This window comes from Nycticebus coucang, chromosome 8, assembly GCF_027406575.1.
Source record: "Nycticebus coucang isolate mNycCou1 chromosome 8, mNycCou1.pri, whole genome shotgun sequence".
Classification (NCBI taxonomy): Eukaryota; Metazoa; Chordata; class Mammalia; order Primates; family Lorisidae; genus Nycticebus; species Nycticebus coucang.
The window spans coordinates 89,690,125-89,716,037 of record NC_069787.1 but is presented as its reverse complement, the minus strand read 5'-3'; the positions used below and the strand labels follow the sequence as shown (position 1 = coordinate 89,716,037).

The window sequence follows — 25,913 nt, the reverse complement described above, 5'->3', positions numbered from 1 at the left end:
GATGGTTTATAAGATGGGAGATTTTGTTGAAATGTTTACAACAAATATCACATCTATAAAACTTCCTTCCTTCAGTACCTACTAAACTTTCAGAAATAGCTGAACCTAAAGTCAAGCTTTCTCCAAATTCTTTCCACGTTTGGCCTCGTTTTTCTGGTGGAGCAGCCCTTTTCTTCTTGTCTTGTTCACAAAGGGAACTTTTCTTCACTGTATCTGTCCTTTCCCCCATTTCATTTTCCCACTGACTTGACATAACTTGCCATTCACACTCTTCCTCAAAATCAGGGACCTGGTGAACACCTCCTTGAAATCCTTTTGATGTTCCCTTCTGAGAGTCTGCTCTCTGAGAAATCCTTGGTTTTGATGTCACCTCCTCATTCTCGGTCATGGTCTCCCATTCTGGTAAAAGGAATTAAAAATGCACATGTTACCATGTCCCTGTGTTTGTGAGAACAGGATCTTCAAATGATGTTAAAACATCCTAGAAGTGTATCTTTTTACATACATACAGAAAGGCAAAACATTTCATTAATTGATGATACAAAGCAGAATGTTATGCTGACACGATGTTTGTGTGTAAATGGATTACCACACAAGTCACTCTGAGATACTTCTAAGGTTTTTGTCTTCAGAAAGCAGATGTAAAAATATAAACGATGCTGAGAAATAGATGAAAAGAATAACAAAAGAAAACGTGGCACCAGCCATATCCACCCAAGCTGGCGTGTTTGAATCCAGCCGGAGCCCGCCAAACAACAATGACAGGTGCAACCAAAAAATAGCCAGGCATTGTGGCAGGTACCTGTAGTCCCAGCTACTCGGGAGGCTGAGGCAGGAGAATCGCTTGAGCCCAGGAGTTGGAAGTTGCTGTGAGCTGTGATGTCACAGCACTCTACCCAGGACGACAGCTTGAAGCTCTGTCTCAACAAAAAAAAATACCCAGATGTTGTGGTGGGTGCCTGTAGTCAGTTACTTGGGAGGCTGAGGCAAGAGAATCGCTTAAGCCCAAGAGTTTGAGGTTGCTGTGAGCTGTGATTCCACAGCACTCTACCAAGGATGACATAGTAAGACTCTGTCTCAAAAAAAACAAAAAAAGGACGGCTATGGAGTCAGTGCCATGGAGTACTGTGGAGTCAGTGCTGTAGCTCAATGGGTAGGGCGCCGGCCACATACACCAATGCTGGTTGGGTTCAAACCTGGCCCAGGCCACCTAAAACAACGACAACTGCAACAAAAAAATAGCCAGGTGTTTTGGCAGGCGCCTACAGTCCCAGCTACTTGGGAGGCTAAGGTAAGAGAATAGCTTAAGCCCAAGAGTTTGAGGTTGCTGTGAGCTGTGACACCATAGTACTCTACCCAGGGCGACAGCTTGAGACTTTGTCTCAAAAAAAAGGAAAAAGAAAAGAAAAAAAACTTAAATAAATGTACACAAACCTCATGTTCATAGAAGACTTATATTGTTAAATGGTAATACTCTCCAAATTGATCTACACATTCATGCAATCCTTATCACAATCCCAGCTACCTTCTTCACAGAAACTGACCAACTGATATTGAAATAGTCAAAAGAACATAAAAAGTTGTCCAATATCATTAGTCAAAAGGGAAATGCAAGTCAAAAAAAAAATGAAGTATCTCAGACCCACATAGATGGCTATGATCAAAAAGATAATAACAAGTATTAGGATATGGAGAAATCAGAACCTTAATATGCTGCTAGCCAGTTTGGAAAACAGTCTGTCAGTTCCTCAAACAATTAAACACAGAGTTACCACATGACCCCACAATACTACCCCTAATATATATGTATTTGAATATGTGTGTGTGTGTGTGTGTGTGTGTATCCAAGAAAAATGAAAACATACGTCCATACAAAAAATTGTACACAAATGTTTATAGTAGGATTATTCAATAGCCCAAAAGTGGAAGTAACCTAAGTGGTTACTTCTATCAATTGACAAATGGATCAATAAAATATAGATACATGCATTTAATGGAATACTCTTTAGCAATAATAAGGAAGGAAATACTGATACCTGCTACTATATGGATGGACCTTCAAAACCCTACACTAGGGCGGCGCCTGTGGCTCAGTGAGTAGAGCACCGGCCCCATATACAGAGGGTGGCAGGTTCGAACCCGGCCCCGACCAAACTGCAACAAAAAAATATCCAGGCGTTGTGGCGGGCGCCTGTAATCCCAGTGTCTCAGGAGGCTGAGGCAAGAGAATCGCCTAAGCCCAAGAGCTGGAGGTTGCTAAAGCTGTGACACCAGAGCACTCTACTGAGGGTGACAAAATGAGACTCTGTCTCTAAAAAAAAAAAAAAAAAAAAAAACCCTACACTAAGTAAAAGCAAAAGACCACATATTTCATGACTCCATTTATATAAAATGTCCAGAATTCACAAATCTATAGAGACAGAAAGATTAGCAGTTGCCTAGGTCTAGGTTTGAGGAAGGACTTGGGTGAATGAAGGTGAACTGCTGAAGGTGTTAAGGTTTCTTTCAGGGGTGATGAAAGTGTTCTAAAACTTGGGCGGCGCCTATGGCTCAAGGAGTAGGGCGCCGGTCCCATATGCCAGAGGTGGTGGGTTCAAACCCAGCCTCAGCCAAAAACCAAAAAAAAAAAAAAAAAAAAAAAAAAGAAAGTGTTCTAAAACTGATTACAGTGATGATTGCACAACTCTGTGAACATGGAACCAATGAATTGTACACTTTTTTTTTTTTTTTTGGTAGAGACAGAGTCTCACTTTATGGCCCTCAGTAGAGTGCCGTGGCCTCACACAGCTCACAGCAACCTCCAACTCCTGGGCTTAAGCGATTCTCTTGCCTCAGCCTCCCGAGTAGGAATTGTACACTTTAAATGGTGTTACGGTATGTGTATTATACTTCAGTAAGTCTGTTATAAATCATTCTCTGAACCATCCACTTCCTTCTCCCTCTCTCCTAATCCTTCCACAGCCCTAGGCTTCTTGGACTCCCATAGCACCTTGTACATACTTCTATTATAGCATTTGTCAATTTTTAGGGTGAATGTCTCTCTCTCCAACTGGAATATACTTTAAGGCAGGGGGCAACCCTGATATGGGAAGTATAAAATATTTCTTGAATACTTTCCTTGAAATTCTAGTCCAATCTCTTAAATAAACATATGCAAATCGTTTGTTTACATGTTAGAGCAGTGTGTACAAACTATCTGCAAGTCAGCTTTACTTTGCTTTGCTTTTGTTTTTTACTTGTTTGAGACATAGTCTCACTCTTAGGTAGAATGCAATGGTGTCATAGCTCATAGCAACCTCAAATTCTTGGGCTCAAGCGATTCTCTTGCCTCAGGTTCCTTGTAGCTGGGACTACAGGCGCCCACCACAACACGTGGCTTTTTTTTTTTCCAGACAGGGTCTCCTCTAGCTCAAACTAGTCTCAAATTCCTGAGCTCAGGCGATTCACCCTCCACCAGTAATGCTAGGATTACAAGCGTGAGCCCCTGCACTCTGCCTAGGAGTCTGCTTTTCTACCACAGCTTACCAATGTACAGAAATTGAATACACAGAGTTGTAATATACCACCAGGTCAAAACACAGTCTGCTTAGTACTTTATCATGGGGAATTTGTTGTGTCTAACTTTTAACCATTATAGTCATCTAGAACTATCTTTAGACATATTACTTCTTTTCCTTCTTTTTGAACCATTTCTTTAAGGTATTCTCAAATCAGAATTACTAGGTCAATGGGAATATAACTGGGTGTCTCCCTTGCCAAACCCCACAACAACATTAGAGTTAGAGCACATTTTATTTATTAAAGATGGTTCAAACTTCTCCTTCCTCTAAGAGCTACAATAATCAAGCAATTCCACTTTCTTATTTCTTTTTTTTTCCAGTTTAACTCATAGACCCATCTGAAATTTATTTTAGTGTACAGCATGAGGTATGAATCCATGGTTAAGTGTGTTTTTCATAAAATTAGCCAACTGATCCATAAAGTCTATTTAAAAATCCTTTTTTTTTTTTTTTTTTTTTGGCCAGGGCTAAGTTTGAACCTGCCACCTCCGGCATATGGGACTGGTGCCCTACTCCTTGAGCCACAGGTGCCGCCTTTAAAAATTCTTTTTTTTTTTTTTTTTTTTGGCCAGGGCTGGGTTTGAACCTACAACCTCCAGCATATGGGCCCGGCGCCCTACCCGCTAAGCCACAGGCGCCACCCTTTAAAAATTCTTAAAAAAGGGCGGCGCCTGTGGCTCAGCAGTAAGGCGCTGGCCCCATATACCGAGGGTGACGGGTTCAAACCTGGCCCCGGCCAAACTGCAACCAAAAAATAGCCGGGCGTTGTGGCGGGCACCTGTAGTCCCAGCTACTCGGGAGGCTGAGGCAAGAGAATCGCTTAAGCCCAGGAGTTGGAGGTTGCTGTGAGCTGTGTGAGGCCACGGCACTCTACCGAGGGCCATAAAGTGAGACTCTGTCTCTACCAAAAAAAAAAAAAAATTCTTAAAAAAGAGTAAATGCCATACTACTGAAACCCACTTGTGTTTCAACAAAAAGATTCCATGTTATTCTGTGTATCAAGGTAAGTATCAAGAGAGACTAAAGCTTAATACCAAAATTAAACAATGAAAATATTTTAAGCAAATAGAATTGAGTTTTTGTATCTTTGGGAGATAGGGTCTTGCTTAATAACCCAGGCTAAAATGCAGTGGCGCGATCACAGCTCTAACTCTCAGGCTCAAGTGATCTTCCTGGCCCAGCCTCCCAAGCAGCTGAACTCTATGAATGGGTCATTATCCCTAAGTTTTTTTATATTTTATAAGGACAAGGTCTTGCTATGTTGCCCAGGCTGGTCTTAAACTGCTGCCCTCAAGTAATCCTCCTGTCTCAGATTCCCAAAATGCCCGAATTACATTAAATAGCTATGAATCACGATGGCTGGCAAGTGGGTTTAAAAAAAAAATAGTTTTATTGGGGAAAAGACCATAAAGACCATAAAGAAAATACTGCTAACTCTGACTACATAAAAGATTTTCTAAGTCTTAAAAAACAGTAACTCTCTCTGCTGCTCGGGAGGCTGAGGCAGGAGAATCACGTAAGCCCAAGAGTTAGAGGTTGCTTTGAGCCGTGTGACGCCACAGCACTCTACCAGAGGGCGGTACAGTGAGACTGTCTCTACAAAAAAAAAAAAACAGTAACTCTCCAAAAACTGAAAGGCGAACAAATGGGAAAACAATCTGCAACACTTGACATAAGGTTAGCAGTTCTAATACATAAGAAGAGGGCGCCACCTGCGGCTCAGTGGGTAAGGCACCGGCCCCATATACCGAGGGTGGCAGGTTCAAACCTAGCCCCCCCAAACTGCAACAAAAAATAGCTGGGCATTGTGGCGGGTGCCTGTAGTGTGAGCTACTTGAGAGGCTGAGACAAAAGAATCACCTAAACCTAAGAGCTGGAGGTTGCTGTGAGCTGTGCCACCACTGCACTCTACTGAGGACGATAAAGTGAGACTCTGTCTCTAAAAAAAAAAAATACATAAGAAGGATATGAATAGGGGTAAAGTGATTTCAGTGAGATTTCAACTATATTGATAAACAAAAAAATGAAAAACAAAAAAGATATGGTATTGTTCATCTATCTAGTGAAGATTTATTTAAAATACCACCTACAAGGGAAATGGGCTCTCTTGTATTCTTCTTCTTTTTTTTCCTTTTATATTTTCTTTTGCAGGTTTTTAATTGGTACATCATGGTAGAAACAGTTTGGTAATATGTATCAAAGCATAAAACGTACAAATGGCTTGACCCACGATTGTCACTGCTGAGATACTAAAGGATATAAGCTCAAAAGTGAAAAATAAAGTACAAATTACTTTAGACAATAAAATAATTAAGAAGGTTTCTGGTTACAAAATTAACATAACAGGTGGCGCCTGTGGCTCAAAGGAGTAGGGCGCTGGCCCCATATGCCAGAGGTGGTGGGTTCAAACACAGCCCCAGCCATAAACTGCAAAAAAAAAAAAAAAATTAACGTAACAAAAAATATTTTCATATATGTACACAATGGTCAATTAGAAAATATCAAAAAAAAAACTCCAATTCCAAGGAATAAATGTTACCAGAAATATGCAAGTTGTAGACAATTTTCAAACATGCCTGACAGACACAATGGCAGCACAGAAAAAACGAAATAATGGTAAGTAATGCTTCCTGAATAGAAACATACAGGATCATCAAACTATCAATGTAAAAACACAGCATGCTGGCAGTGCTTGTGGCTCAAAGGAGTAGGGCACCGGCCCCATATGCTGGAGGTGGCAGGTTCAAACCCAGCCCCAGCCAAAAACTGCACAAAAAAAAAAAAAAAGACCAGCATGCTACACAGACACTGGAATACTATGTAGCCATTTAAATTGATACTATAAATCTGTATTTCAGTCAAAATTTGGTTTTGTGATTAATTTCCTAAGTATTTAATGTCAGTTTTTCCAAACAAAGTCCTACCTTTCTTCACCTTCTGGCACAAACACTACCTCCCTGATGGGGCCTTTCCTAATCCCCAGAATGGAACTGCTTGCATTGTTCTCTGCCTTTCCATCATATCAGGCTTATGCCACTCTTGCACCAATTATTTTACTTTGCCTTATGTATTTATTTATTCTTTGTATAATTATCTTCCCTTATATACTTATTCTTTCTATAATTATCCTCCAATCTACAGAAAGCTCTTTAAGGACAGAATGACATTATTTTCACAGTTGGATCACATCATGGGTACTGTTTGTTGGATGCACAAATGGCTAACAAAATTTATTTATTTATTTTTTTGTTGTTGTTGCAGTTTGGCGGGGGGTGGGTTTGAAGCCGTCACCCTCGGTATATGGGGCCGGCGCCCTGCTCACTGAGCCACAGACGCCGCCCTAACAAAATTTTTTAAATAGTCTTTTTCTTTTTTTTTTTTGAGACAGAATCTCAGTATGTTGCCCTCAATAGCATGCCATGGCATCACAACGCACAGCAACCTCAAACTCTTGGGCATAAGTGATTCTCTAGCCTCAGCCTCCAAGTAGCTGGGACTACAGGTGCCCACCACAACACCTGGCTATTTTTTGGTTGCAATTGTCATTGTTGTTTAGCAGGCCTGCATCAGGCTCAAACTGGCCAGCCTCGGTGTATGTGGCCGGCACCCTACTCACTGAGCTATGGGTACCACCTAAATATTCTTATTTTGTAATCAAAGAAATCTACTTTAGAATAGATGTTACAATTTTTTTTTCTGAGACTATGTTGCCCTCGGTAAAGTGCTGTTGCGTCACAGCTCACAGCAACCTCAAACTTTTGGGCTTAAGCAATTCTCTTGCCTTAGCCTCCCAAGTAGCTGGGACTACAGGCGCCCACCACAACACCCAGCTTTTTTTTGTTGCAGTTGTCATTGTTCTTTCAGCTGGCCTGGCCAGCTTTGAACCAACCACCCTTGGTGTATGTGGCTGGCACCATAACCACTGTGCCACAGGCGCCAAGCCAGAATAGATGTTACATTTTAAATCACCCCTGGCTTGGCACCTGTGGCTCAAGAGGCTAAGGCGCTGGCCACATACACCTGAGCTGGCAGGTTCAAATCCAGCCCAGGTCTGCCAAACAACAGTGACAGTTGCAACCAAAAAATAGCCAGGCGTTGTAGCAGGAGCCTATAATCCCAGCTACTTGAGAGGCAGAGGCAGGAGAATCACTTGAGCCCAGGAGTTGGAGGTTACTGTGAGCTGTGATGCCACAGCACTCTACCCAGGTTGACAGTGTGAGGCTCTGTCTCAAAAAAATTAAATTAAATTAAATTAAAATTAAAAAATCACCCCAGCAACAATTTAAAACACTGGGATTACTTAGAACAAATGAGGGCAGAGCAAAAAGAATGGTCTTATACACTACTGATAAGAACACCAAGGACAGAAATCACTGTGGAAGGTAATTTGCCCCTATGAAGCAAAAGCCTTAATGCAATTCAAACACTTAGCCTAGTAATTGTATTTCTAAAAAAAGAGAGAGAAATTTGCAAAGCCCTTAGGCACAAGGATAGAAGATTATTACAGTAATTATCCAAAATAAGTAAATGTTTAACTGAATCATGACACAAATCATCTAGTCAATGCAGGTAGTAATTGCAAAGTGTTTACCATATAAGAATAAGAACACAGGAGGCAAGCTATAAAACTGTATGCACACACACACATATTTAGACAATATAAAAAACTCAAACATAGAGAAAAATAGGTAATAGATCAAAATGTTGATAGTTATATGCAAATAGTGGGGTTAAGGAAGTTTTTTCCTTCTAGTATTTTGTTTTCCAAAATAAGTATATACTACTTTTAGAATGAGAAAACAAATAAAAGCTGATGAAATAAAGGTGAGAATTATAGGAAGAAGAGTCCTTACCTAGGGAGGTGACATTTCCATAATTCTCCAGCATCACGTCCCAGTACAAGGCCCTCTGAATTGGGCCCAGACAAGCCCATTCCTCTGAAGTGAAGCACACTGACACCTCCTCAAACATCACCAATTCCTGAAATAACAGATGTGTGTGAGATTCCCAACACCCAGAGGCTCCCACACCAAAAGTTTCCTTTCATGGGTGGCGCCTGTGGCTCAAAGGGGTAGGGCACCAGCCCCATATGCTGGAGGTGGTGGGTTCAAACCCAGCCCTGGCCAAAAACTGAAAAAAAAAAAAAAAAAATGTCTAGCAAAAGTTTCCTTTCACATGGGAGGGTGGGATACATTATGGAGCTGTGAGGAAGACATAAAGAAACCACATGTAAAGTGTATCTTCCAGCAGCATGGACCTTGATTTAGAGATGGGAACTAGACACCCAAGCACTGGGATGAGAGAGGGCACTTCAGCCACAACTAGGGAACGCAGATTAAGAAGGCAAGAGGATGCAAACCTTACCTGGGGCTGGGCTGTTAGGAGCATAAGTGCCATTAATTGATTTCTTGGGTTCTCTTCTTGGGAAAGGTTAGAAGCTTCATGGGCGGGAGAATCTGAGGAGAAAAAGCTGCATGTGAGATTATTGTTCTTGCTGACCATCTCAAGTCTAACATCTCCTACAAGTCAGAAATTCAGAACTCCCAGTCCCAGGCAGTGATGGTTATATTAATATAATAAAATAAGAGTGGGTGCGGTAGCTCACGTCTGTAATCCCAGTACTCTGGGAGGCCAAGGTGGGCGGATTGCCTAAACTCATGAGTTTAAGACCAGCCTGAGCTAAAACAAGACCGGTCTCTAAAAAGAGCCAGGCATTGTGACAAGCACCTAGTCCCAGTTACTTGAGCCCAAGAGTCTGAGGTTGCTCTGAGGTATGATGCCATGGCACTCTACCAGGGGCAACAAAGTAAGACTCTCTCTCAAAAACAAACAAACAAACAAACAAAAAAGCTGGGACTGGTGGCTCACGCCTATAATCCTAACACTTGGGAGGCTGAGGTGGGTGGATTGCCTGAGCTCACAGGTTCGAGATCTGCCTAAACCCGAGCAAGACCTCATCCCTAAAAAAAATAAAAACACAAATAACTGGGTGTTGTGGTGGACGTGGACGCCTGTAATCCTAGTTGCTCGCGAGGCTGAGGCAAGAGAATCACTTAAGCCCAAGAGTTTGAAGTTGCTGTGAGCTATGACATCACAGTACTCTACACGGGATAAAAAAGTAAGACTCTGTCTCAAAAAAAAGATCTACAAACCTTTGCTGAGTAACCCCCACATGCAGAGCTGGAATAAGAGTAGGAGTAACAATGGATACACGGTCAAAGGAAACCAGGAAAGGACAAGTGAGAGAATGGCAAGAACAGCAAAAATAAACCGACACTGCAAGAGATTTCTATCATATAAGAAGCAGCTTCCCGGGTGTAGGGCAACAAGACACAGAAAGGGTCCTGGCATGGGGCGGCGCCTGTGGCTCAGTGAGCAGGGCGCCGGCCCCATATGCCGAGGGTGGCGGGTTCAAACCCAGCCCCGGCCAAACTGCAACAAAAAAATAGCCGGGCGTTGTGGCGGGCGCCTGTAGTCCCAGCTACTTGGGAGGCTGAAGCAGGAGAATTGCCTAAGCCCAGGAGTTGGAGGTTGCTGTGAGCTGTGTGACGCCACGGCACTCTACCGAAGGCAATAAAGTGAAACTCTGTCTCTACAAAAAAAAAAAAAAAAAAAAAAAGAAAGGGTCCTGGCAAAGTCTAAAGTCAAGGCCACTGAGTAAGTACCATGTTGAGGATCCTGGAGGTTGAACACCATTTGTTCAGTAAGAGGATTGGGGCAAATTTCAGCTGGTATGTGGCTGCCAGTGGGTATAAGAGGTGTTGTTCCTAGAGTGCCCATCTCCTGAAGAATGTCCTGATCCTTGACAAAGACTGGAACCTGGAGACAAGCAAAGCAAAATAAGCTGGCTCTTCTTGTACCTCCAGACAATAGACTCACCTAACCACCATGGACCACTTTCTGCCCATAATCTAGAACTGTGTGATCCGAGAGACCCACCTCAAGTATGGAGCATCAAAACAGCAGTAAAGCTTTGCATTGAGAACAATGGAGGTGCCCTCTAGCCCCACTCATGGCACTGGTGACCTCTCCCAGAGGAGACTGTACAGAACGATGGGAACAGAAGCCAGACCTGGGTGTGGGTTAAGGAGGGAATGGGAAGTAACAAGCAGTAATTAAGAGCACAGACTTTAGCTTCAGACCTAGTTTTAGATCAGACTTGGGTTAAATCACATCTTTTCTACTTATTTACCCCTTTACCTATCCCTGCTCCAATACAAGTAATACTAGAGTAGGCACTAAGACACTTGGCTTTGTGGCTAGCTAGATGTCTGCCTCAGTTTTCTTTTTTTTTTTTTTTGGCCGGGGCTGGGTTTGAACCCGCCACCTTCGGCATATGGGACCAGTGCTTTACCCCTTTGAGCCACAGGCACCGCCCTGCCTCAGTTTTCTTATCTCCAATGAGAAAGATGCATAATTTGTAATGAAATATATGGCTCTAAAATTCTTCTTTGTTCCTCTTCCTTGTTCAACCCATCCTTGATGCCACTCCCAAGTGTGAGTGGCATCAGACTTCTTACTAAGCAATGTTTCAGTGGGCTACAGATTTACAGAAAAAAAAAATCACACACAAAAGAGGCTATATTAAGATCCCAACCTAATGGTCAAGGATAAAAATCTAATCAGAAAGATTATCTCAACTTAATCCTTTGGCTTGCAGAAACCCCAGCAGGGGCACATGAGCCAGATCTGGAAAGGTTTATTCTTGTTATGTCACTGCCTTTTATACTCCAGGCACATCGCCATTCCAAACAGACTTAGAGAAATAATACACATGCTTCTGTTTAAGCAAACACTTACAAACATTACTTTCTTCCGATCTTTGAATCAAACTCAGCATTAGCAGAATCACCCAGAGATAAAAACAAAGTCAATGCTTTTGTGTTGATTCTGAGTTGGGCTCAAGGACCTCACACAAATCCATTTCTCTGTAGAGATATTCTACCATCTAAATAGCTCATGAACCTGTTTGAATTAGTATTAGTGTTGCTTAGTATGCTATTAATTATTAATGAAAATCGCAGGATTGCCCAGCGGCCCAGTCTCAATTTTTTCCTTCCCTCCATCCCAACAGGCCCCACCCCTCCCCACCTTTCTCACTTTTAGTGCTGGTCCATCGAGGTCTTTCTGCAGCTCCTCTACCAGGGCCACAGCCTCCTCGCCACACCCAGGACGATGGAGCTGCACCCAGGTCCGAATCTCCCCAGGAAGGATGCTCAGAAACTGCTCCAGCACCAACAGCTCCAAGATCTGTGCCTTGGTGCGTGCTTCTGGCCTCAGCCAACGGCGACAGAGTTCCCGGAGCCGGCTTAGAGCCTCCTGGGGTCCAGAGGTCTCATGGTAACGCAACTGTCTAAAGTGCAGGTGGGAGGTCTCCCAAACAGAAGAGCTGCTCCCTTGGAAGCTGGTTCCCCATTTCCAGGTATCATCCTTTCCTTTCACAAGACCTTCTTGTCTCAGAGCACCGTGGGCCCAGTTTTCTCTTGTCATTGTTGTCTTTTAAGAAAGGTTCCTTTCCAAGTCCCCTTAATTCTTGACTTCTTTCTGAGAGTTTGGAGAATATCATCTACAAGACCTCAAGAAATCATGGTTAAAAGTTAACCCAGAGAAATAACCAAGCTTTCCAGAACCTAGTGAACTCCCAGCAATAAAGAGAAACTCTGTGAATGCAAGGTTCTAGGTTCAGAAGAGTGCTTCCTCTGTCAGAAGCCTACTGCCTAAGGCTCTAGCAACATACACTCATGTTACCCAGACCACTGCTAAAACTAAACACGTGAAATTCTTTTGGTCTTTATTCACAGGATCTAGTTCCAATAAACTCTTTAACACTCTAACAACGGGTACCCTGCCCTGGCTACTCCTATATAAACTTAAACAAGTTACCTCACTAGTTCCTACTTCATGGGGTTGTTTTGAGAATCTGACATCTAACTACATTTCAAGTTTTTGAACAGTGCCTGGTACGTGAGTTTAAATGTTAATTATTATCTTTCTGTAGCTAGGACTCTTTCCTATATTCAGCAGAGCCAACAACTAATCTCAATCCTGGTATATATGAGATAAAATCCTAACACCTTCTTAATAAACAAAGAAAAGCTGAAGTAAGTTCTGTGTAGCTTTACTGCATTTTTTTTTTTTTGGCTTGGACCGGGTTTGAACCCGCCACCTCCAGTATATGGGGTCAGCGCCCTACTCCTTGAGCCACAGGCACCACCCTTTACTGCATTTTTAATTCTCTGAAAATTGTTCATCTTGTTAAGTCAAAATATTTGGATAAATTTGAATAAGGTTTTATTATATAGAACTTAGGCCTGCTACTCTCGAAAACTCATCTGTTCTTTAGAAATAACATTTATTTTTCCAATTTTAAAACAAAAAATTTATAAAACTAAAAACACATACAAAATCAAAAAATATCACTTCTATTGTCACGAACTATATCCTTCCAGTCCTTTTTCTATGCACCAATTTGGGTCACAAATTGGAGTCAACTGTATTGATTTCACAAATTAAGTTGTGGACAAGATATTAAATATTCTTTTTTTTTTTTTCTTTTTTTTTTTTTTTGTAGAGACAGAGTCTCACTTTATGGCCCTCGGTAAAGTGCCGTGGCCTCACACAGCTCACAGCAACCTCCAACTCCTGGGCTTAAGCGATTCTCTTGCCTCAGCCTCCCGAGTAGCTGGGACTATAGGCGCCCGCCACAACGCCCGGCTATTTTTATTTTTTGTTGCAGTTTGGCCGGGGCTGGGTTTGAACCCGCCACCCTCGGCATATGGGGCCGGCGCCTTACCGACTGAGCCACAGGCGCCGCCCTAAATATTCTTTTATTATTTTTAAGAGCTGAATGAGTTCTATTCATACTTAAGTTGTTCCCTTTTGCAACATATTTAGATTATTTCTAATCTTCTCCTATTATAAATAAGGCCACAATAACTATCCTTGCTAATTTTGAGTTACATCTCTACCTATTTATTCAAGGTAAAGTTCTAGAAGAAAAACTGCTAGGCCAAAGAGTACAAATATTTTTAAACTTTTAAGGTTATAACAGTTATATCACCATCAATGACATGAATGTATCCTCATTAATTTTATGTAACACACAGATCCTTAAAGCCCTTGCTTATAACCAAGCAGGGGAGACAGGAATATAAACATAACTTATGTGTAAGTCCAACTAATAGAAGAACATAGAAGCCCATGAAAGGCAAGTTTGTCTTCTTTTTGAGACAGAGTCTCACTTTATCACCCTCCGTAGAGTGCAGTGGCGTCACAGCTCACAGCAACCTCAAACTCTTGAGCTCAGGTGATTCTCTCGCCTCAGCCTCCAGAGTAGCTGGGACTACAGGCGCCCGCCACAACACCCAACTATTTTTAGAGACGAGGTCTCACTCTGGCTCAAGCTAGTCTCAAACTCATGAGCTTAGGCAATCTACTCACATCGGCCTCCCTGAATTACAGGCGTGAGCCACTGCACCTGGCCTATGAAAGGCAACTTTGGATTGGGCTTTAAGGAAAAATAAAGACCACTGGTGTATCAGGAAAGCCAGTCCATGAAGAAAGAAACTACCTTTTCAAAAGCGAGGGAGTGACAGCATAAATAGCTGTGTTAGAAATGCATTTTACAAGCTAGAGAAGGAAAACAAACTCTAAGGGCAAGACTGCAGGACTAGTGGGGGGAGAGGCAAACAGAAGTCAAATTCTAAAGGGTACTGAGAAGTAGAACAAAGAGGTGATCACATCCCATAAGTAATGAGCAACCATTAAAGAGGTTTTCCTTTACATTTTCCCTAGTTATTATTATTATTATTATCATTATTATTATTATTTTTGAGACAGAGCCTCAAGCTATCGCCCTGGGTAGAATGCCGTCATCAAAGTTCACAGCAACTTCCAACTCCTGGGCTCTAGCGAGTCTCCTGCCTCCGCCTCCCAAGTAGCTGGGACTACAGGCGCCCACCACAATGCCCAGCTATTTTTTGGTTTCAGCCATCATTGTTGTTTGGTGGGCCCAAGCTGGATTCGAACCCGCCAGCTCCGGTGTATGTGGCTGGCGCCTTAGCCACTTGAGCCACAGGCGCCGAGCCATTCCCTAGTTATTTTTAAAAATAGATAGTATGGGGGAGGCGGAGCAAGATGGCAGCCGAGTAACAGCTTCCTTGCATCTGGGCACCGTGAGTCTGGGGAGATAGGATTCCAGGCATCTCTGGCTGGTGGGAACTGCCTATCATCACTCCTATGAGGATACAGTCAGCGAGAGACTTCTGGACCCCAAGAGGAGGACTAAAACAGTGGAAAACCGGCAAGTGGTCACGTGTGTTCAATCCGTCTAAACCCGCCCACAACTGTAAGTTCAGTAGCAGCGAGACTGCAAACCAGAAAGGCCTTACCTATGAACTGTTTTGATGTCCTTGGGCTTGGCACTGAGTTGAACTGCCCTGGGGAAGGCCTGAGCGGGAGTGCGGAGAACTTTGGCCGTTGTCTAGGGCCCCAGTCTGAGCCGCTGAGCCAGACGGAGCTAATAGTGTTTGGCGGTGGGTCACACGGAACCATTGTCAGTGATCTGCCCCGGCAAGCTCGGCCCTCAGGGTCACAGAGCTAGAAACGGGTGGGAGCTTGTAACCCAGCAACCAAGTAGCCTAAGGGTGGGGTCTGAGCTGCCTTGCAGCCCTAACCCTCAGGGGCAGAGTGAGACCGGTTTTGGCACTCTGGGTAAGCGGATAGCCACTTCAGCAGTGATTCCAGCGAGAAAGCTGGGAAAGCTTCTGCTCAGCAAGATTACAAGTTCAAAGTGCCTTTTAAGTAGGCTGAAGAGAGATTTAGGGTGTCTACCTGCTGGGGTTTGAGAAATCAGCAGCCTCCAGTCGTATCAGAACTGTGACTAACATCACATACCCCAGAAGACCACATGTTGCCCAGACAATATTCAATAACATATACAAACTGCTTTGTTTTTGGTTGTGTATTTTTTTCTTTTTTTTTTGTTTGGTTGGTTTTTTTTTTCTTTTTTTTGTTTATTTTGACGTTGTTGATGTTCTTTTGTTTTTTAATTTCAATCTTTTCCATACAGATCCCTTTTTCTTTCTCAACTTTTCTAGTTTAATTATAATTTCCCATTGCTGCCTTTTTTAATAACTACAACTTCATTTTTGCTAGTGTTTCTACCGCTATCATTTGGTTTTTCACCCAACTGTATCCCTGTAAAGTTTTCTGTTTGCTTGTTTTGGTTTGATTTATAGCATTTTTGTCTTTCCTCTCTACTTGGTGGAGGTGGGGTACTGTGTCTGATCAGGTTAGCAAAGAGCTGCTGACCTCAAGGGAACCACCCAACTGGGCACTCCCAGAAGGTGGGGTTTTTTAAGGTTGTGTCAAAGTACCCTATTGTACACCTATATTGCCCTGTCTCCCTCTTTCTGTACCTCTCTTCTTTTTGTCAATATTCCTTATCCCCACTCCCCTCCTTTCTCTATCTTTCTTTTTTTTCTTATCACTCGGTACTCCTTTCTTTCATCCCTTTTTTGCTCCTCAACCTTCTCACCCTTCTGGTCCTGTAACCCTTAGTCCACAGGCACAAGAACTTAAAGAGCAAGAGGAAGTGAAAGGAAAATTAGGGCAAGGAAACAGATAAAAGAAATCACTCATGAGGAAGAATCAGCAGAAAACTCCAGGCAACATGAAGAACCAGTCCAGAACAACCCCGCCAAGGGACCATGAGGTAGCTACTGCAGAGGATTCCACCTATACAGAAATGTTAGGAATGACAGAAAGGGAATTTAGAATACATATGTTGAAAACAATGAAAGAAATGATGGAAACAATGAAGGAAACTGCTAATAAAGTGGAAAATAACCAAAAGGAAATCCAAAAACAGAATCAAATCAGAGATGAACGATATGAAGAATATAAAAAGGATATAGCAGAGCTGAAGGAAATGAAACAGTCAATCAGGGAACTTAAAGATGCAATGGAAAGTATCAGCAACAGGTTAGACCATGCAGAAGAAAGAATTTCAGAGGTAGAAGACAAAGTTTTTGAGATAACTCAGATAGTAAAAGAGGCAGAAAAGAAGAGAGAGAAAGCAGAACGTTCACTGTCAGAATTATGGGACTTTATGAAGCGTTCCAACATAGGAGTTATAGGAATTCCAGAAGGGGAAGAAGAATGCCCCAGAGGAATGGAAGCCATACTAGAGAATATTATAAATGAAAATTTCCCAAACATCACCAAAGATTCTGACACACTGCTTTCAGAGGGCTATCGGACCCCAGGTCGCCTCAACTCTAACCGAGCTTCTCCAAGACACATTGTGATGAACCTGTCCAAAGTCAAGACAAAAGAAAAGATTCTGCAAGCTGCCAGGAGTAAGCGCCAGTTGACCTACAGGGGCAAATCCATCAGAGTGACCGCAGACTTCTCTAATGAAACTTTCCAAGCAAGAAGACAATGGTCATCTACCTTTAATCTACTTAAACAGAACAATTTTCAGCCCAGAATTCTGTACCCTGCTAAGCTAAGCTTCAAAATTGATGGAGAAATCAAATCATTTACGGATATACAAACATTGAGGAAATTCGCCACAACAAGACCAGCTCTACAGGAAATACTTCAACCTGTTCTGCACACTGACCACCACAATGGATCAGCAGCAAAGTAAGAACTCAGAAATCAAAGGAAAGAACCTAACCTCCACACTGATACAAAAGATAAAACTAAGCAATGGACTCTCACCAAATAAGACGAATAGAATACTACCACACTTATCAATTATCTCCATAAATGTTAATGGCTTGAATTCCCCACTGAAGAGACATAGATTGGCTGACTGGATTAAAAAACACAAGCCATCCATTTGCTGTCTGCAAGAAACACACCTGGCTTCAAAAGACAAATTAAAGCTCCGAGTCAAGGGTTGGAAGACAATTTTTCAGGCAAATGGAATTCAGAAGAAAAGAGGAGTTGCAATCTTATTTTCAGATACATGTGGATTTAAAGCAACTAAAGTCAAAAAAGACAAAGATGGTCACTTTATATTGGTCAAGGGAAAACTACAACAGGAAGACATTTCAATTCTAAATATTTATGCACCCAATTTAAATGCTCCCAGATTCTTGAAGCAGACCTTACTCAGTCTGAGCAATATGATATCTGATAATACCATCATAACAGGGGACTTTAACACACCTCTTACAGAGCTGGACAGATCCTCTAAACAGAAATTAAACAAAGATATAAGAGATTTAAATGAGACCTTAGACCAACTATGCTTGATAGACGCATATAGAACACTCCACCCCAAAGACAAAGAATATACATTCTTCTCATCACCCCATGGAACATTCTCCAAAATTGATCATATCCTGGGACACAAAACAAATATCAACAGAATCAAAAGAATTGAAATTTTACCTTGTATCTTCTCAGACCATAAGGCACTAAAGGTGGAACTCAACTCTAACAAAAATGCTCGACCCCACCCAAAGGCATGGAAATTAAACAATCTTCTGTTGAATAACAGATGGGTGCAGGAAGAAATAAAACAGGAAATCATTAACTTCCTTGAGCATAACAACAATGAAGACACAAGCTACCAAAACCTGTGGGATACTGCAAAAGCAGTTTTGAGAGGAAAATTCATCGCTTTAGATGCCTACATTCGAAAAACTGAAAGAGAGCACATCAACAATCTCACAAGAGATCTTATGGAATTGGAAAAAGAAGAACAATCTAAGCCTAAACTCAGTAGAAGAAAAGAAATATCCAAAATCAAATCAGAGATCAATGAAATTGAAAACAAAAGAATCATTCAGAAAATTAATGAAACAAGGAGTTGGTTTTTTGAAAAAATAAATAAAATAGATAAACCATTGGCCAGACTAACTAGAAATAGAAAAGTAAAATCTCTAGTAACCTCAATCAGAAACGATAAAGGGGAAATAACAATTGATCCCACAGAGATACAAGAGATCATCTCTGAATACTACCAGAAACTCTATGCCCAGAAATTTGACAATGTGAAGGAAATGGATCAATATTTGGAATCACACCCTCTCCCTAGACTTAGCCAGGAAGAAATAGACCTCCTGAACAGACCAATTTCAAGCACTGAGATCAAAGAAACAATAAAAAAGCTTCCAACTAAAAAATGCCCTGGTCCAGATGGCTTCACTCCAGAATTCTATCAAACCTTCAAGGAAGAGCTTATTCCTGTACTGCAGAAATTATTCCAAAAAGCTGAGGAAGAAGGAATCTTCCCCAACACATTCTATGAAGCAAACATCACCCTGATACCAAAACCAGGAAAAGACCCAAACAAAAAGGAGAATTTCAGACCAATCTCACTCATGAATATAGACGGAAAAATTCTCAACAAAATCCTAGCCAATAGATTACAGCTTATCATCAAAAAAGTCATTCATCATGATCAAGTAGGCTTCATCCCAGGGATGCAAGGCTGGTTTAACATACACAAGTCCATAAACGTTATCCACCATATTAACAGAGGCAAAAATAAAGATCACATGATCCTCTCAACAGATGCAGAAAAAGCATTTGATAAAATCCAGCATCCTTTTCTAATTAGAACACTGAAGAGTATAGGCATAGGTGGCACATTTCTAAAACTGATTGAAGCTATCTATGACAAACCCACAGCCAATATTTTACTGAATGGAGTAAAACTGAAAGCTTTTCCTCTTAGAACTGGAACCAGACAAGGTTGTCCTCTGTCACCTTTGCTATTCAACATAGTGCTGGAAGTTCTAGCCAATACAATTAGGCAAGACAAGGAAATAAAGGGCATCCAAATGGGAGCAGAGGAGGTCAAACTCTCCCTCTTTGCTGACGACATGATCTTATACTTAGAGAACCCCAAAGACTCAACCACAAGACTTCTAGAAGTCATCAAAAAATACAGTAATGTTTCAGGATATAAAATCAATGTCCACAAGTCAGTAGCCTTTGTATACACCAATAACAGTCAAGAGGAGAAGCTAATTAAGGACACAACTCCCTTCACCATAGTTTCAAAGAAAATGAAATACCTAGGAATATACCTAACGAAGGAGGTGAAGGACCTCTATAAAGAAAACTATGAACTCCTCAGAAAGGAAATAGCAGAGGATATTAACAAATGGAAGAACATACCATGTTCATGGATTGGAAGAATCAACATTGTTAAAATGTCTATACTTCCCAAAACAATCTACCTATTCAATGCCATTCCTATCAAAGTACCTACATCGTACTTTCAAGATTTGGAAAAAATGATTCTGCGTTTTGTATGGAACCGGAAAAAACCCCGTATAGCTAAGGCAGTTCTTAGTAACAAAAATAAAGCTGGGGGCATCAGCATACCAGATTTTAGTCTGTACTACAAAGCCATAGTGCTCAAGACAGCATGGTACTGGCACAAAAACAGAGACATAGACACTTGGAATCGAATTGAACACCAAGAAATGAAACTAACATCTTACAACCACCTAATCTTCAATAAACCAAACAAGAACTTACCTTGGGGGAAAGACTCCCTATTCAATAAATGGTGTTGGGAGAACTGGATGTCTACATGTAAAAGACTGAAACTGGACCCACACCTTTCTCCACTCACAAAAATTGACTCAAGATGGATAAAGGACTTAAATTTAAGGCATGAAACAATAAAAATCCTCCAAGAAAGCATAGGAAAAACACTGGAAGATATTGGCCTGGGGGAAGACTTCATGAAGAAGACTGCCATGGCAATTGCAACAACAACAAAAATAAACAAATGGGACTTCATTAAACTGAAAAGCTTCTGTACAGCTAAGGAGACAATAACCAAAGCAAAGAGACAACCCACACAATGGGAAAGGATATTTGCATATTTTCAATCAGACAAAAGCTTGATAACTAGGATTTATAGAGAACTCAAATTAATCCACATGAAAAAAGCCAACAATCCCGTATATCAATGGGCAAGAGACATGAATAGAACTTTCTCTAAAGACGACAGACGAATGGCTAACAAACACATGAAAAAATGTTCATCATCTCTATATATTAGAGAAATGCAAATCAAAACATCCCTGAGATATCATCTAACCCCAGTGAGAATGGCCCACATCACAAAATCTCAAAACTGCAGATGCTGGCGTGGATGTGGAGAGAAGGGAACACTTTTACACTGCTGGTGGGACTGCAAACTAGTACAACCTTTCTGGAAGGAAGTATGGAGAAACCTCAAAGCACTCAACCTAGACCTCCCATTCGATCCTGCAATCCCATTACTGGGCATCTACCCAGAAGGAAAAAAATCCTTTTATCATAAGGACACGTGTACTAGACTGTTTATTGCAGCTCAATTTACAATCGCCAAAATGTGGAAACAGCCTAAATGCCCACCAACCCAGGAATGGATTAACAAGCTGTGGTATATGTATACCATGGAATACTATTCAGCCATTAAAAATAATGGAGACTTTACATCCTTCGTATTAACCTGGATGGAAGTGGAAGACATTATTCTTAGTAAAGCATCACAAGAATGGAGAAGCATGAATCCTATGTACTCAATCTTGATATGAGGACAATTAATGACAATTAAGGTTATGGGGGGGAACAGAAAGAGGGAAGGAGGGAGGGGGGTGGGGCCTTGGTGTGTGTCACACTTTATAGGGGCAAGACGTGATTGCAAGAGGGACTTTACCTAACAATTGCAATCAGTGTAACTGGCTTATTGTACCCTCAATGAATCCCCAACAATAAAAAAAAAAAAGAAAAAAAAAATAGATAGTATGTTCATTTGATCCAAAATTTAAAAGTATAAAATTCATACTGTGTAGTTTCCCTCTCTCCATTAGTTTCTTTGGAGAGAAAAAGAATACCTGTACCTTATACCTTTCCAGCTATTGTATATATACAGCTGAGTGCATGTTTTGTATTCTTTTTTTCCATAAATGGTAAAAACATGAATAATGTGCTGCATTCTTTCTTTTCTCAGTTAATAATATATCCTATAGACCTTTCCTATCAGTACATAGCCTCTCTCCCTGTTTTTATGAATGCATGGTATTATTACAAGGATGAATCATAACTCATTATTCACTCCAGCGCTGATGGAGTTTTAGCCAGTTTTCAATCTTTTCTTTCTTTTTTTTTTTTTTTTTTTGTAGAGACAGAGTCTCACTTTATGGCCCTTGGTAGAGTGCCGTGGCCTCACACAGCTCACAGCAACCTCCAACTCCTGGGCTTAGGCAATTCTCCCGCCTCAGCCTCCGGAGTAGCTGGGACTATAGGCACCCGCCACAACGTCCGGCTATTTTTTGGTTGCAGTTTGGCTGTGGCCGGGTTTGAATCCGCCACCCTCGGTATATGGGGCCGGCACCTTACTGGCTTAGCCACAGGCGCCGCCCCTCAATCTTTTCTTATTACCAACAATATTATCATAGATAACTGTGAGCATATGTCAGTTTGCAGGTATGTAGGCAGAAATAGGAAAAGTGCCTTAAGGCAGAACTATAGGGCAGCGCCTATGGCTTAGTGAGTAGGACGCTGGACCTATATAGTGAGGGTAGCGGGTTCAAACCTGACCCCGGCCAAACTGCAACAAAAAAGTAGGCGGGTGCCTGTAGTCCCAGCTACTTCGGAGGCAAGAGAATCACCTAAGCCCAAGAGCTGGAGGTTGCTGTGAGCTGTGATGCTACAGCACTCTACGGAGGGCAACAAAGTGAGACTCTGTCTCTACGAAAAAAAAAAAAAAAGCAGAACTGTAGGTTCAAAAGGCATGTGCATTTTAATTCTGACACCACCAATTAGCCCTCGTTAGGACTGTACCAACTTGCAGTTTACACTCCCATCAACAAGAGCTGTACGGAAGTGCCTATTTTCTCACTCTCTCACCAATATAATTATCAAACTTTGGGATCTCTGACAAATTGTTAACTTGCATTTTGAATAAATAAATATATTAAGAGTCATTTATGTATTTTTTCAATTATATCCATATATAATTATTCATATATATTGGTCATGTTTCTATTAGGGTGTTGAGTCTTGTTAGTTTGTACACAATCTTTTATCGTAAGAAAATTAATCTCGGGTGGCACCCGTGGCTCAATGGAGTAGGGCACCGCCCCATATGCTGGAGGTGGTGGGTTCAAACCCAGCGCTGGCCAAAAACTGCAAAAAAAAAAGAAAGTTAATCCCCAGCTTGGCACCTGTAGGTCAGTGGTTAGGGTGCCAGCCACATAGACGGGGCTGGTGGGTTCAAACCTGGCCCAGGGCTGCTAAAACAACAATGACAACAAAAACAACAACAAAAATAACCGAGCGTTGTGGTGGGCGCCTGTAGTCCCAGCTACTTGAGAGGCTGAGGCAAGAGAATCACTTAAGCCAAGAGTTTGGGTTGCTGTGAGCTGTGATGCCACAGTACTCTACCAAGGGTGACAAAGTAAAACTCTGTCTCAAAAATAAATAAATAAATAAATAAAGCAAAAGGGCCCAGCGTGGTGATTCGTATCTGTAATCCCAGTAGTTTAGGAGGCCAAAGCAGGAGGATTACTTGAGGCCAAGAGTTGGAGACTAGCCTAAGTAACATAGTAAGACCCTGTCTTCTACAAAACAATTTAAAAATTAGCCAGGCGGTTTGGCGCCTGTGGCTCAAGTGGCTAAGGCGCCAGCCACATACACCTGAGCTGGCGGGTTCAAATCCAGCCCAGGCCCGCCAAACAACAATGATGGCTGCAAACAAAAAGTAGCCAGGCATTGTGGCAGGTACCTATAATCCCAGATACTTGGGAGGCGGAGGCAGGAGAATCGCTTGAGCCCAGGAGTTGGAGGTTGCTGTGAGCTGTGATGCTACAGCACTCTACCCTAGGCAACAGCTTGAGGCTCTGTCTCAAAAAAAAAAAAAAACAATTAGCCAGGCATGCTGGCATGCACCTGTAGTCCTAGCTATTCCAGAAAGCTAAGAGAGAGAGAGGGAGATGGATCCCTTGAGCCCAGGAGTTTGAGGATGCAGTAAGCTATGACCAGGCCACTGCACTCCAATCTGGGTGACAAAGAAAGACCCCGAACAAAAGGGCTCGATGCCTGTGGTTCAAGCTGCTAAGGCGCCAGCCACATACACCTAAGCTGGCGGGTTCGAATCCAGCCCAGGCCCGCCAAACAATGATGGCTGCAACCAAAAAATAGCCGGGCGTTGTGGAGAGCGCCTGTAATCCCAGCTACTTGGGAGGCAGAGGCAGGAGAATCGCTTGAGCCCAGAAGTTGGAGGTTGCTGTGAGCTGTGATGCCACAGCACTCTACCAAAGACGACAGCTTAAGGCTCTGTCTCAAAAAAAAAAAAAAAAAAGATCCAAGGAGCTCAGTGATTCATTCAAGGCCGCTCAGTTATTATTACAAGAATGTATCATAACTCATTTATTCACTCCAGCACTGATAGAGTGAGTTTTAGACAGTTTTCTGCTAAATTCTTAACTCAGGGATTCTAATTCCAAAAATCCAACGTAATTCCATCTAAGAGACATATGAAAGCCAAACAACTATTCTAAAACAATTGTTTCCGAACACTAGTTCATGATAAAGCTTTAATCTGGAAAGCTATAAAAAGAGAAAAAAATAATTGGACATAATCACGTGTTAGCAATGACTTTTCTTTCTTTCTTTTTTTTTTTTGCTAAGGACAGCATCTATTCTGAGTCTACAGTTTTAGTGTTAAAATGCATTCTCAGAAGTACTGGTGGTATGGGTGGTTTAAGTTTGTTATTTAAACACCATTTTATTACAAAAATTAAGAGATGATCATTGGTCTATGCCTTAAAAAGAAACCCGCCCCGAGAAATGTGGGGGACACTCGTCTAGGAAAGTTTCAAAATGTTCCTGTGCATCAATCTCAAAGAAGATCGGGGGAGAGCAGAAAGGCGTGAGCTGAGACATCTGGCTACAGAGGCGGCTGTGTTCAAAGCGGCAACACACTGTACTAGACGCGAACACCAGTCCACAGACACCCACAAACTCAGAGCTGCTGTCCTCAATACCTTCCCTAAGCTAGCGGTGTGTCTAAGCCGAGGCGACGTTGAACCCTGACCTGCAGCAGAGGAGGAGCTGTGCCAGAATCAGCGCCAGGGAGGGGTGTGCGGTACCAGCAGGCGCCCCAGGCCGCCCTCCGCGCACGTCCGCCCGCCCCTGAGACCACCCCGCTCACCAGGGGTTCCTGCTGCGGCTCCAGCCTCAAGTAGCGCAGGCTCAGCGCCAGGCCGCTAGGAGTTGACACCGGAACGGGACATGGCAACAGCCATAACCCAAAATAATGGCTGAGCCGTGGATACTGCAACTTCCGGCGGCTCCCCGCACCCCAATCCCGGCTCTCTAGGAACCGCATCTCTATGGTTCATCGGTTTTCCCAGAGGAGGTGGAGGGGCGGAGCTCCTGGGCGGTTGGGTCCTGGTGCCTCTTTTCCTGTGAGTCAGGGCTTGTGTGTTTCAGACCCGAAGGATGCTGAGATGAAAGACAGGGCCCAAGGCTTCAGGATGCCTGTTGCTTCTTCTAAGACTTGGACTTTTCTGCTTTAATCTGCATTTCTATTCACGTTGATACATCTGAATGACCTGTGGGGGACTTTTCTGGTCTCTTTTTTTACTTATGACACTTCTCACTCTAAATAATAACATGGCTTATAAATCATTCTTTTGTGAATTCACTTACTTGCCCACAGGATGAAATAATGGAGCTCTGATATTAAATAGTAATCAAGTTGAAACTCCTGAAAGAGGTTATTCCAGTTATCCATCACCCTGCGTAAACTTAGAAAACTGGAACTCTGACCCTCTCTGTGGTCTTTAGTCTCTTAGGTTTGGACTTCTGGAATAGAAACCTCTACATGGGACTACAGCTGGAACCACGCTTCAAAAGGACAAGGGCCATGCCTGTCTGGATCCCATGTATCTAGCATCTGGAGCCATACTGGGAGGTAGATGAATGTCTGTTGAATGAGCAAATGTTATAACCAAATAAACATGTTTACTATGCTGTTTATTTCCATATGTTCTATCCTGGCTTTCATTAAATACATACTTAAACATTCCAGCCACTACTCATTCATTCATTCAACTACTATTAACTGAGTGTTTGCCATCTGCCAAACACTGTTCCAGGTACTGGAGACATAAATGAAGAGGTAAAGTCTCTGCTCTCACAGTGCTTACATTTCTAGTGGGGGGTAGACAGAAAACATACAAATACAAAAATGTGTGAGGTAGTGATAAATGCTAGTAAGAAAAAGGGTAAGAAGGACTAAACAAAGGATGCTACTGAGAAGCAGCAGCCAACCAAGTAGGAAGAGAAGTAAGAGATAGTTAGGTTCTCAGAGCATGAATG

The 25,913-nt window shown here is 42.1% G+C and overlaps 1 protein-coding gene across 1 annotated transcript; it reads right to left on the bottom strand.

The window, feature by feature from the left end:
- Positions 1-25,410, bottom strand: ZNF197 (zinc finger protein 197). The gene is given in 7 exon segments (XM_053599427.1): positions 1-165; positions 167-399; positions 8,414-8,540; positions 8,925-9,016; positions 10,226-10,379; positions 11,661-12,126; positions 24,742-25,410. Coding segments are annotated over 6 exon segments (1,050 nt in total). The 5' UTR covers positions 12,051-12,126; positions 24,742-25,410; the 3' UTR covers positions 1-111.
- Between the last annotated feature and the right edge of the window lie 503 nt (positions 25,411-25,913).